Raw genomic sequence first — 12,500 nt, 5'->3', positions numbered from 1 at the left:
CTCTTCTCTAATGTTAATCAATACATACTCTTCTCTAATGTTAATCAATGTATACTGGTCTTGAAGATTTAAGATGCATAACATTCTATGGTTTTTCAAAGGTTTAGTAAAAAAACGTTCTGAAGGCTGGCAGTAGCAGGACAGACTACTGTATGTTTTAACTCTCTGTAATCAATACATACTGGTCTTTAAGGTTAATCGCATATACTTAAACCAGTGGTTCTCAAACTTTCAAATTTTAAGGACTCCCAGAACTCTAAGAATGTACAAATTGAACCCTTACGGCCCATTTGGGAGCACAGCTTATAATGAATACAGTACACAGATACATGCATGCCACATGTACTGTAGTCAGTCAGTAGGTCAGTCAGTCAGTCAATCTGTCTGTCTGTCTGTCTGTCTGTCTGTCAGTCTTGTCCCTCTCTCTCTCTCTTTCTCTCTTTCTCTCTCTCTCACACACACACACACACACACACACACACACACACACACACACACACACACACACACACACGGACACGGACACGCACACACATGCATCGCACACACGCACACGTTGTGCGCACACACACACACACACACACACACACACACACACACACACACACACACACACACACACACACACACACACACACACACACGCACGCACACAAACTCACAAACACAGTAAACATACCGGCAGTCCTTTCTCTCCTGGGGTTCCCTCTCTTCCAGGATGACCCTGATGATCAAGAGGACATGTTAGGTTCAGTGTGTATGTGCGTGAGTGCGTGCGTGTGTGTATTTGTGCGTGTGTGTGATGTGCTCACCGGTGGACCGTCATTTCCTGGCAGACCCTGCATGCCTTTCTTCCCTTGCGGTCCCTGGAAACGACACAGAGTGGTTCACTTCTGACCTTTGACCCCTACAGTCCTTGGTTTATTGAAGTGTGTAACAGAAAGCTGAGGGACTCTCTCTTACCTTCTCTCCTGGTAACCCCACTAAACCCTGAGGACCTGGGAACCCCTGCACCAAGAAGAGAGACATCATTAGTCTGCGTGCGTGCGTGCGTGCGTGTGCACGTAAGATTTGTGTTGTTAAAATGTTAAAATTCTCTTTTAACACTTTGCTAGCCGAAATAGAATGGCTTGTTGATAGATTAGCCGTGAAATTTCTATTATTGTTGTCAGGATTGGTCTCCTTGTACCCTTATTTTGTAGTGTTGAGTGTTTCCTGTATTGCCAAGTTACTGTTGCCTGTCTTGTCTCACCTCATTGTGATTAGTTATGTTCTCCACCTGTGTCTTGTTAGTCTTTCAACCAATCATGTGTTAGTCAGTGTCTATTTAAACCTCCCTCTGTTCAGTGTTCCCTTGCCAGTTTATAGTCATTGTCATGCTGTGTCCTGTTGTTGTATGTCCAGCGTTGTTTCCACCTTGTATTGTTAGTTTAATAAATCATCACTGAACTTGATCTGCCTGCTTGCCTGGTTCTGATTCTGCACTTGGGTCCAACAATCCTGCCTCACACGTGACAGTATAAACTGGCCAAACATGGACCCAACAGATGAGCTCCAGGGGATTGACGACGACCTGCAAGTAATCGACAGCTATCTCAATGCTGTTAAAGCGACCACATGTGTTAAGCAGCAAGAGATGGCTCTAAGGTTGGCTCTTAAAGAAGTTTTTTGCTTTATGAAGAAGAGACCAGACCTAGGAAGTATGGTGGATGAAACGGCAAGGCAACTGACCACCATGTTGAAATCCTTGCTGTCCAGCAACCGCCTTTTGTCTGCTGAGCCTGCTTCCCAGCCTGTGTTCCAGCCTAATAGCCTCCAGTTGGTTAGTGACCAGCCTACTCCAGTGGTTCGGCTTGGGTTTGTGAGCCTGGAACCCACCTGTCCGGACCCTGTGCTCCCTCATCCTGTCTCTATTGAGGCCACCAGGAGAAGGCGTGGACACTCCCACCGTCACCAGCGCGTCCAGGAGCCCTCAATGCAGCCTGCCTCCACTGAGGCCCCGCCGCTGCAGCTCCCCTCTGAGGCCCCGTTGCTGCAGCTCTCCTCTGAGGCCCCGCCGCTGCAGCTCCCCTCTGAGGCCCCGCAGCTACAGCTCTCCTCTGAGGCCCCGCCGCTGCAGCTCCCCTCTGAGGCCCCGCAGCTGCAGCTCTCCTCTGAGGCCCCGCCGCTGCAGCTCTCCTCTGAGGCCCCGCCGCTGCAGCTCTCCTCTGAGTCCCCGCCGCAGCAGCTCAGCGCCGCAGAGGCCCCGTCGCCGCAGCTCAGCGCCGCAGAGGTCCCGTCGCAGCAGCTCAACGTTGCAGAGGTCCCTTTTCCGCAGTCAACGTTGCAGAGGCCCCGTCACTGCAACTCAGCGCTGCAGAGGTCCTGCCCCCACAGTTCGCCGCCACAGAGGCTCCACCCCCGCAGCTCAGTGCCACAGAGGCTCCGCCTCAGCCTTCTGCTTCACCAGAACCCTTGTCACCTGTCGTCACCTTGTCTGAACCCCAGTCAGCGTTCCCAGGTGACACTCATGCTGAACTGCCACCAGTCGACAACACTAAAGTCGATCAAATACTCAAGAGGTCAGTCTCTGCCCCTGTCCCTCCGCCCATCAGACCTTTTGTTCCCCGGGGCTCAGGGCCTCAGTTGCCACAGACTGGTAGTTCTCCCCAGCACCCTATGCTCGGCTCTAGAGCTCCATGCCCCTCTGTAGGAGGTTCAGTTGGTCCACAAACCAGCCCATTGACTGATCTTCCAATCTGTCTGTCTGCCTGTATCCCTATATGTATGTCAGCATGTCTATCTGCCAGTCTGCTCGTGCATTTGTTGACTCCCCAGTCCTCTAGCTCAAACTCTCAAATGTTTACCCACCTGATGTGTCAGACTGCTTGTTGGTCTGCATGTCTGTCCGTTTGTCAGTTAATTTGTCTGTCTTTGAGTTTGTCTTACTTAATGCCTTTGTGCTTGTCTGTATGTCTGAATGCTTGTCTTCCCATCTGCCTATTCATGTGACTTTTTCCCTTCAAACCCAGTCAAATGTATTTGTTCTGACTTGTTAATGCTAATTATGTGCCCCGGTTTCCCTCCGTCCGACTCCCCTCCACCCACCCTGTTTGGTGTTCTGACATTTATTATGGGATGTCTGGGATCCATCCCTTGAGGGGGGGGGGGTACTGTCAGGATTGGTCTCCTTGTACCCTTATTTTGTAGTGTTGAGTGTTTCCTGTATTGCCAAGTTACTGTTGCCTGTCTTGTCTCACCTCATTGTGATTAGTTATGTTCTCCACCTGTGTCTTGCTAGTCTTTCAACCAATCATGTGTTAGTCAGTGTCTATTTAAACCTCCCTCTGTTCAGTGTTCGCTTGCCAGTTTATAGTCATTGTCATGCTGTGTCCTGTTGCTGTGTCCTGTTGTTGTATGTCCAGCGTTGTTTCCACCTTGTATTGTTAGTTTAATAAATCATCACTGAACTTGATCTGCCTGCTTGCCTGGTTCTGATTCTGCACTTGGGTCCAACAATCCTGCCTCACACGTGACAATTGTATTATGATCTGAGACATAATATTATGTTTATAAACATGAGCCCGCCACCCCTCCTTCTTGGACGGCGCCGTTGTTTTTTTTTTTTTTTTTTATCCCCTGGTCATTTGCTCACCATGAATATCTGGATCTCCATTCGCATAAAGTGGCGGTTTTGGCCGAGGCGTCTTCTCCCCGAGCATTTTGGCTAGCTTAGCCCTTAGCACTCCAGCTATGCTAATGTTATCGTCTAAACAGTAAATAGGTGGCTGCTGGGAAGCTTCTGCAGGGAAAGGACCTGACGTCACTTCCGGTTCATGTCAGAGCAGCCATGAGCTATCGATGGACGAGCGGTGACTAGGGATAAAAATCGTTTATTTCGTTTTTAATGACCCAGTACGGTAAAAGACGGTGCGGCTGAGACATCCTTGCTCAGATGTCCGGTATATTCTGGTTTTAATATTAAGGGGCTCCCCATGGCTTGGAAAGGGTTAATTGTAGATCTACAAGTTCAAAAAAGGGGAGGGTAATGAGTTTATAATGTCATTAACTCAGTGTTTTTCAGTTGGGCCCTTTGACTCAGAGGCTTTCAGCTTTCAGGAAGTAACCAAAAATACACAGGGAAAACAAATGTGCACATTACAACCCCACCTGGAGGTCTATTAGAGTAATGTTACAGTAACTTCATAGACACATAAAAAACGTAAAAAGTACAAAACTATGGCATCACCTCTTTAATTAATCTCAGAGGGGGCATTGAGCCGTTACAGCAGCATAATGTGATGATAAAAGTCAGCACTTATAATGCATTATAAACGTTGATATACAAGTTGTAATACATGCTTATGAACATTTATGAGTGTAACTGACTTTTTATTTCTGGCTCTCCTACAATCTTTTCATCTTTTTTTTATCTGTCTGGCTACTTTTCCTCATCTGCTGCGCTGCTTCTGTATTTATTATCTGTTCTGTATCTTTATGACGCTGTAAATTTTATGGCGGCTGAACTTCCCTCATGGGATTGATAAACATCTATCCTATCCTAATGCACACGCATTCATCATCACAGGCCTGTCATAATCCCCATAATATGAGAACGTGGGGACATTGTTGTTTACAGGGTGTGTGTGTGTGTGTGTGTGTGTGTGTGCGTGCGTGCGTGCGTGCGTGCGTGCGTGCGTGCGTGCGTGCGTGCGACGTGCGTGCGTGCGACGTGCGTGGGTGCGTGCGTGCGTGTGCGTGTGTGCGTGAGACTGAGTGTGTGTCTACCAAAAGTAAAAGTATATATTTTTTTTTAAATAGCAGATCTACAACCTCGTAGAGCTTGTAGATCGGTAAAACTAAAGTTTTCAAATAATTGTAGTGGAGTAAAAGTACAATATTTGCCTCTGAGATGTAGTGGAGTAGAAGTAAAAGTACTGAAAACTGGAAATACTCAAGTAAAGCACAAATACCTCAAAACTGTACTTAAGTACAGTACTTAAGTAAATGTACTGTGTGTGTGTGTGCGTGTGTGTGTGTGTGTGTGTGTGCGTGCGTGCATGCGTGCGTGTGTGCATATGTGTGTGCATATGTGTGTCATATACTGTATGTACACACCTGGAATCCAGGGTTCCCTTGCTGACCGGGTGCTCCAATCTCCCCTGGAGATCCCTGTCAGAAAGAGGAAAACGGTCCAAATTCAAAAGCATCAAAAGCAACAGATCGACAAGCTGGACAGCAACGCAATGACATCATGACAACGGCTGTGTTGTTTCTAGTTACGGCACGCTGTCTGCTGTCATACCTACCAGGTTCCCCTTTGACCCTTGAACTCCGTCAACGCCGCGGATGCCCTGAGAGGAAGAGAGAGAGAGAGAAGACAGATGTCAGACACGTTCCTTCCTTCTCTCAGTTGTTGGACATTGTTCACTTCAAAGGTGATGATAGTGTGCAGAGCAGAGAAAAGAGAATAGCCTTAAAAAAGACTTATGACGTTCCCTGCCGGCTATTTAATTCATTTTCGTACCTTTTAAAAGTAGTCACAGCATATCCATCTCAAATAAGATCATGCACATCCGTGCAAATCCACACGCAAGCCGCGGTGTTGCCGACAAAAGACAGCACGATAATCCGCCGAGCCGTTCCGAAGCTATGAGCTAATTTAGTTTGCATGTTTATTGTTTATACTGGAGCGCCACGGGCCGCACAGCCAGGAAACAGAGATATGGGCGTTTCCTGCTAAATTTAACAATCAGAGTGAATGGAGATCAGTTTTTTTGATCATACCTGTTTCTTGTTGTAAACCGGATCTGATTCTTTTACAGCAGATGCGCACCATTGCGATTATTAACTAAATGAAATAAAACAATAACTGAGGGGAACTCGGGCCTGGCCGCCTGGACCATCAGGAATAACGCGGGAAACTCGTTTTGTTGCAATCAATGAGTTACCAGCATGAAATCTAATCGTCCGTAATCCCCATTTGGGGTGAATATTTACTTTAGGAAAAAAGAAAAAAGAAAGAAAAAGCTATTGGGTTTTGTAATTTTATACATTGGCAAAATCCAAAAGTGGGATTTTGCAACCTGTGTTTTTCACTGTGCTATGCAAGTCAAATGGCGAGAATATTTTAGGCAATTACTGAAGAAATCACATCATGGCAAGGTAACTAACCTCTACCAAACTTTAATTGAACTTGTGCTACACCTACACAGACTTCAAAGAAAACATTTTATAAATTAATCCCAGGTTGGAGGAGGAAAGAGAAGCGTGTGAACAAACCCACCTTGCTGCTTGACGTATAATGTTTAATATTCAGTGGCAAGCTCCACAGCAAGTAAAACAAAAAAGTGATTCATGGGCATGCTCACAAATAGGCCTACTACTACATAACATGTGCTAACTCGCTTCAAGACAAGACCCAAGTTACGCAAACACAGATAAAAAGAAAGAATCCCCTCCGGCTGACAACAGATCTGTGTACCTTGCAGGCAAAATCATTTCCTCCCATCTGATAAGAATGGCGTTAATCTCATGTTTACAGATGTAGCATTAGCATAATGTTATGCACCGTGAATTAACATTACTGTCAGGTAGCGGCCCCCACACACCTTTGTTCACACTAACAGCATCGTACACTGTGCATATTTTATATTACCGTAGAAGCTGACGTATTTTAACACGCTTGACGTGTTCATATCTCTGTCAAATTTATGACATGCATACATACATTTGTATGCATAACTGCACATTCTTTGTGCGTTCTCTAGATCCACTCTGCAAGGGGAATTACGTACAGTATACGTTTCCGCACTTTATAGGGCAGACTGACTTACATATTTTTCGCCCATTAACTCTCCTACTGCCAGATTATTTATTTATTTATTGGGTCTGGCGCCATCAAAAAGCGGCTTACCTTTGCGACGTTATAGTAGATAGACAGACAGACATTTATTTATTTTTTTTTATTTTTTTTTGGTTGTGCAATAGTGCACTTTGGTCTGCCAGGCAGCAGAGGGCGGCGTCATGCGAGAATGAATGTGAATTTGCCTGTTATGTGTTGAAGAAGAAGAAGACCAGTCACTGGCCACAGAGCCTCAGAGCCAGAGAAAATCAACAAGGAAGTGAATTGTTCTCCGTTGATCTAACGCATAATGGATTTTTTACACCATCACCGCGGAAAATGTGTTTACAGTAGACGGCCGCGCGACGCCTCATCAGCTTACAGTCATCAGACGAACGAACCGAACGAGCGCCGTATTGGCATCGAGGTTCTGTAAAAAATGGGGCGAACGTGAACGTTCGAAGCGGCGGGAGAGTTAAACACACACAGATTAAAGATTGTATTTTTATTTTATTTCATTTATCTTATAGAGGTGGATTATGACAAATATCAGGCTCCCCACAGTATCTAAGTGTCCTTGAGCAAGACATTGAACCCCTAACTGCTCCTGATGAGCAGGTCGGTGCCTTGCATGCATGGTTTCCTCTGCCGTCTAGTTCAGAGGAGTGACAGTTTGGGAAGAGGTGGAGATGAGGGATGTGAGGATACAAAGATGTATTTGATTGGTTTCCTAGTTTCACATAAGCGCTACATGGTTCACTTTGTACTCTACTTATGTGACTATTATTTTAAACCTGTCGTCGTTTTTTGACTAGGGATCATGCTTACTCTGATTTTACACTTCGCCTCTGTCGGGTGGAAACCTCATACAGTATGTCCACTATGTAACTTTTCAGGATTCAAATTCAAAAAGTAGCAGATCCACAAGCTCGAAATAGCGTTGTGAAAGCTTGTAGATCTTCAACTTTTGATGCTTTTGTGTGACGCTGTAGTATGATCAAGTAGGGCATTGAGTTACGAAAAATAATTATTTAAAAAAATATGGAGATAAGAGGTTTCTGCCCGACAGCAACAATGTGTCTCCCTGAATAAGAGCGTCTGCGGAATACCTAAAGTATACATTGTAACTATATAACTGTCATATACTGTAACTGCATAAGTTGTCATACTCACAATTTGGCCCGGGGGGCCGGGAGGGCCTCTGGGGCCATTCAGACCTCTGGACCCCTGAAACACACACAGCAGGAAGGTGTTAGTCAGAAGAAAACATAGTAAGAATTGTGGTTTGTGTCTCTACACCGCATCAACGTTGGGGTCGGTAAAGTGTTGGAAAGTGGCTGTTGCTGTTGAACGGGCGTTGGGTACACTGTCGCGTCGTAGGGGAGCACTGAAAGAAGACCGAGCAAGCTCGTCATCAAGCCATAGCCTATTTTTAGCACCATAGTAGCTGTTGGTTTCAGCTCTCATGTACATTCAGCTACCTTTTTTTCCCACACCTTTCAACCGACTGATCTCCCCAACTTCATTTAACTGCCAGTTAAATGATTGAATGGTTGAGAGCTACCTCATGTGAGCATGTGCGTGTGTGCGTGCGTGTGGTAGCAAGGGAAGTGGGAGGCCTGCGGGGCTGCATCCCCACCTAGTGGCAGGTGGCTGAGTTGTATTTTACATGCCTGTGATAACACAAACAAATTAAAATACAACACATTTGCTCAGGAGATCACACAGTGGAGATATCGGTTCATGGAAGCCCTGGATTTAGTCGAAAAAGAGCTGCTATCGACCAAGATTTGCTCAAGAGGGTCTGCTCTGCACAGAGAGAAGACACTCTCGTTGCTGCTGCTAACCTCAAGTACACTGCTCAAAGAAATGAAGGGAACATTTTGTTCCCTTCATTTCTTTGAGCAGTATATATTCACTGTTTCGCGTCCAGTTTAGAGTCCGCCTACTGTATTTGGTAATCAACCAAATGAACCGGAAGAGGTTGGTGCATCTAGCCTGTGCAAAATAACAGTAACGGTATGAAAAGGTCACGTTTTGACACAATTATGGCCGCTAAGCAGGACCTGTAATAGCAATTCAGCTTTTTCTTTGTAACACTGTTGCTGTGCTGTTAAGCACCATGCAACTAGCATTCTCTTTTAAAATGATCCCTGGCTAATAAGACAAATATGCCTTAATACATTATAATTGTCCTCTATAACAACAATGTAAAATTAAAAACACCTTAAATATTGTATTTCTTCTAGAAATAGCTAATCTTTCACTCAGTAGGGGAAATGCCTGTCGCATTGAAGTTGATGATGTCATAAATGTCATGTAGCCTATGATCTATTTATGGCATGTATGTGCAAAAAGTTCCAAAAACACAAACACATTTGAAATATCGATTTCATGCTCATATTAACCATAGGAAGTAATACGTTTGTTTTTATTTTCACATGCATGCCATAAATTCCATAGGGATAGATCACACATGACAACATTTTATGACATCATCATCATCATCTTGTGAACAGTGCACCATGACGGGCAAAAAAACAATAGTGTGCGTCGGTGCGTGCATGCGTTACTCACAGCATCACCAGGCTGTCCTCTTGGTCCAGACGGGCCATCTGATCCCTGAAACAAAAACGCACAAACCAGCCGTTCCGTCACACAATAGAGGTCTACACACACACACAGTTTCAAAGTGAACAACACATTGGAACTTCTGTTCGGTTTCCTGGATACCAAAGAAAAAAGGTTGTTGAGCTGGAGGTGGCTATAAAGGCTACAGGACAATATCCAGTATGTGTTATAGAGAGCCAGCCCTATGCAAGTATGGTTTTGGTGGTTAAGCAACAGAAACAGACGAACAAAGGTGTCCAACGTTGCGTCGACATGTTGTTGACGGCTCTCACCTTCTCACCAGGCTCTCCGACCGGACCATGTGGACCTGGTTTCCCACGGTCACCCTGAAGAACACACACACGCACACACACACACACGCATTTGTTTGTGAGATATCGGTTACATCATGTCAAGTAATCGGTCAAAAATGATCACTAAAACCAATCAACTCACTTTGTGTCCTTTGTGTCCAGGGAGACCTGGTAGTCCATCGAACCCCCTGTCTCCCTGAGAGAGGAGAGAGAGAGAGAGACACAGAGAGAGACCGAGAGAGACAGGAGACACAGAGAGACAGAGAGTAGTTTCCAGATCAAACAGATGTGTAAAGGAGAAAACTACAATAGATTGTGTTGTTGTGTGTTTCTCACCTTTCCACCTGTCTCTCCTGTTGCACCACGGTTACCATCAGTGCCAGCTCTGCCCTGGAACACACACGCACACGCACACGCACGCACACACACACACACACACACACACACACACACACACACACACACACACACACACACACACAAACAAATGTGCACGTACAAATACACACACAGAATGGTTATGTTAGAATTAAGAATTAGTCAATTCTATGACATAATATAATTCTTAATCAGATTAACAATTGCCGTTGACATGTCAGCTCGTCAATGAAAGGGTTAATACCATGACGCCACTGACGGGGCAGCTTGTCACTCTTACTGTATACAGTACAGTAAAACTGTTATGACTTACTGTACGTCTCGGCTGTCCATTCTGCATCGGTAATGTCCGCGATTTGTTTACAACGCACGCTGGGCGTGCGCGCTAAATGAAGCTCCTCCATAGAAATCCATTGATCTTCCCATAAAGAGACTTCATTTACTCGAAAAAATACATTTTGATCCCAAGGCTGGCATGTTTCGAGCTAAATCTGCAATCGTGTGGTGGCCGCCATGACACTATCATGTCAACACACTGTCACGTGACTAGATGGGGTAAACGTTGAAGAAAGTAAAGTGAAAGAAAAAAAATCTAATTCCCGCCAGGCCCTTCAAAATAAGAGCGAACGTAACAGTTTTAGGAAGTGACCAATTTGTTTCTGTTCACGGCAATGCACTAGTTCTTTTTGACGGACTCGTCTCCAGCTAAAAAGTTTGGGAACCACTGGTATAAACAATCTCACCCATTTCCCTGGGCGTCCATTTTGTCCTGGTATCCCAGGCAATCCCCGAGGACCCTGGTGGCATGGAAAGGGGAGAGAATGGAGAGAAGCAAGGATCATTTATATGTCTGTACACAGACAAATGTGTCCATGGCAAAGACTTGGTTAAAATAAATACATCTGAAAAATAATAAAACAAAGTGGAAATTACAATGTTCTTATTGTGATCATAAAACCCAATTGCTGAATGTCAAGCCTCCAGGTTTTCTTCATAATGTATTTGTGACACTTATTTACTACGATACTATATATGGCATATTGGGAGTCCATCTACAGTAGTACTAGTGGTTCTCTTAATGTTTTACTTGCGAGGACCCCCTTAACTCTGAGAATGAACACTCTCAGAATTTTAGATCTGTTATGGTAATTTAAGACTAGCTCTTTATGTTTTTCTGGTAATAATATTCACTCATCCCCATTTGGGGACCCTCCTAAAATTATTTAGGAGGGTCCCCAGATGATTAGCTTAATGTTCAACACTGTTTTCTCGCTCCAACCAACATACAGTATAAAGGCCTTTTCCCACTGGGCGCGATAACGATAAAGATAACAACAAAAAAATATTGTTTTCAATTGAAGTGGATGGTAAATAAAATTGATAAAACCATCATACTGTAGTTGATGTGAACGCCGACATATCGTTATTGTTATCTTTATCGTGTCTGGCGGGAATCTGCCCATTTCTAATGTTAGAATTTAAGACTTTTAACTTTTTTATAACAAATTGGTCAAATTGTCAAATATTGCGTAAGAAAGAGGCAAAGAATGTGAAAATAGTTGATACTGTACCAGCTCACAACGCCTCGCAATGCTTATGGTTTGGGATATTTTCATCATATTTATCTGTAGAACCGAGTCAAACTAAATGTAATGCCTCAACTCCTACAATTCCAAGTGCGTGTCAGGGTGGGGGGTCCCCACCCTGACACGCACAGAGTTCATTTATGAACGTTTTGGGGGGGGGGGGGGGTCACAGCCTGAAAAGTGACCTGAAAGGTTTGGGAACCCTTGAACTAACTTACAGCAGGTCCCAGCTCTCCGCTGGCTCCCTTCAGTCCTGAAGGCCCTGAAGAACCCTGGGGGGAAACAATGAACAAAGTGTATTAAATGTATCTGAACCAGGCTCGGGCACACATAGACATCAAAGGGGGCTTGAGCCCCTGCCCTTTTATCCGTTTGTAAAAAGTGACCTCTCCAGATCATGAATCCACTTCACTATGGTGAAAGAAATGCAAATACACTCTTTCCATGCCATACCTGATTAACCTTAAGACAGTACACAGTTACAGAGAGAGAATTGTGAAGAGAGCTGCCAAAATCATTGGCACAGAATTACCACAGCTACACACAATCTATAACACACGCTGTAAGAAAAAGACAGAGAACATCTTAAAGGACAGCTGTCATCCCGCCCATTCCCTGTTCTATCTCCTCCCATCCAAAAAACGTTACCAGAGCATCAAATCTCACACCACCCGTTTCAGTAATAGTTTTTATGCTCAAGCAATCAGGATGCTTAACGAAGAGATGGAAGCGAGACGTAGGTAGTCATGTGCAATATACGCAGTTTTTAAACTGTACACTGTCACACTG

The 12,500-nt window shown here is 44.6% G+C and overlaps 1 protein-coding gene across 1 annotated transcript in view; it reads right to left on the bottom strand.

The window, feature by feature from the left end:
* Positions 1 to 12,500, bottom strand: part of LOC308282110 (uncharacterized protein) — a gene marked incomplete at both ends in the record, with an annotated part of 102,034 nt that overhangs the window by 45,789 nt on the left and 43,745 nt on the right. Inside the window, 12 exons of the mRNA XM_080722454.1 lie at positions 680 to 724; positions 813 to 866; positions 964 to 1,008; positions 5,098 to 5,151; positions 5,289 to 5,333; positions 7,997 to 8,050; positions 9,401 to 9,445; positions 9,727 to 9,780; positions 9,890 to 9,943; positions 10,084 to 10,137; positions 10,869 to 10,922; positions 11,930 to 11,983. Coding sequence (XP_080578580.1) covers positions 680 to 724; positions 813 to 866; positions 964 to 1,008; positions 5,098 to 5,151; positions 5,289 to 5,333; positions 7,997 to 8,050; positions 9,401 to 9,445; positions 9,727 to 9,780; positions 9,890 to 9,943; positions 10,084 to 10,137; positions 10,869 to 10,922; positions 11,930 to 11,983 — 612 coding nt within the window. The remainder of the gene's footprint in view (positions 1 to 679; positions 725 to 812; positions 867 to 963; positions 1,009 to 5,097; positions 5,152 to 5,288; positions 5,334 to 7,996; positions 8,051 to 9,400; positions 9,446 to 9,726; positions 9,781 to 9,889; positions 9,944 to 10,083; positions 10,138 to 10,868; positions 10,923 to 11,929; positions 11,984 to 12,500) is intronic.

The sequence above is a fragment of the Nannobrachium achirus genome (assembly GCF_963921795.1).
Source record: "Nannobrachium achirus genome assembly, chromosome: 3".
Lineage (NCBI taxonomy): Eukaryota > Metazoa > Chordata > Actinopteri > Myctophiformes > Myctophidae > Nannobrachium > Nannobrachium achirus.
The sequence above is the reverse complement of the archived record's forward strand: the minus strand, read 5'-3'. Positions and strand labels throughout refer to the sequence as shown.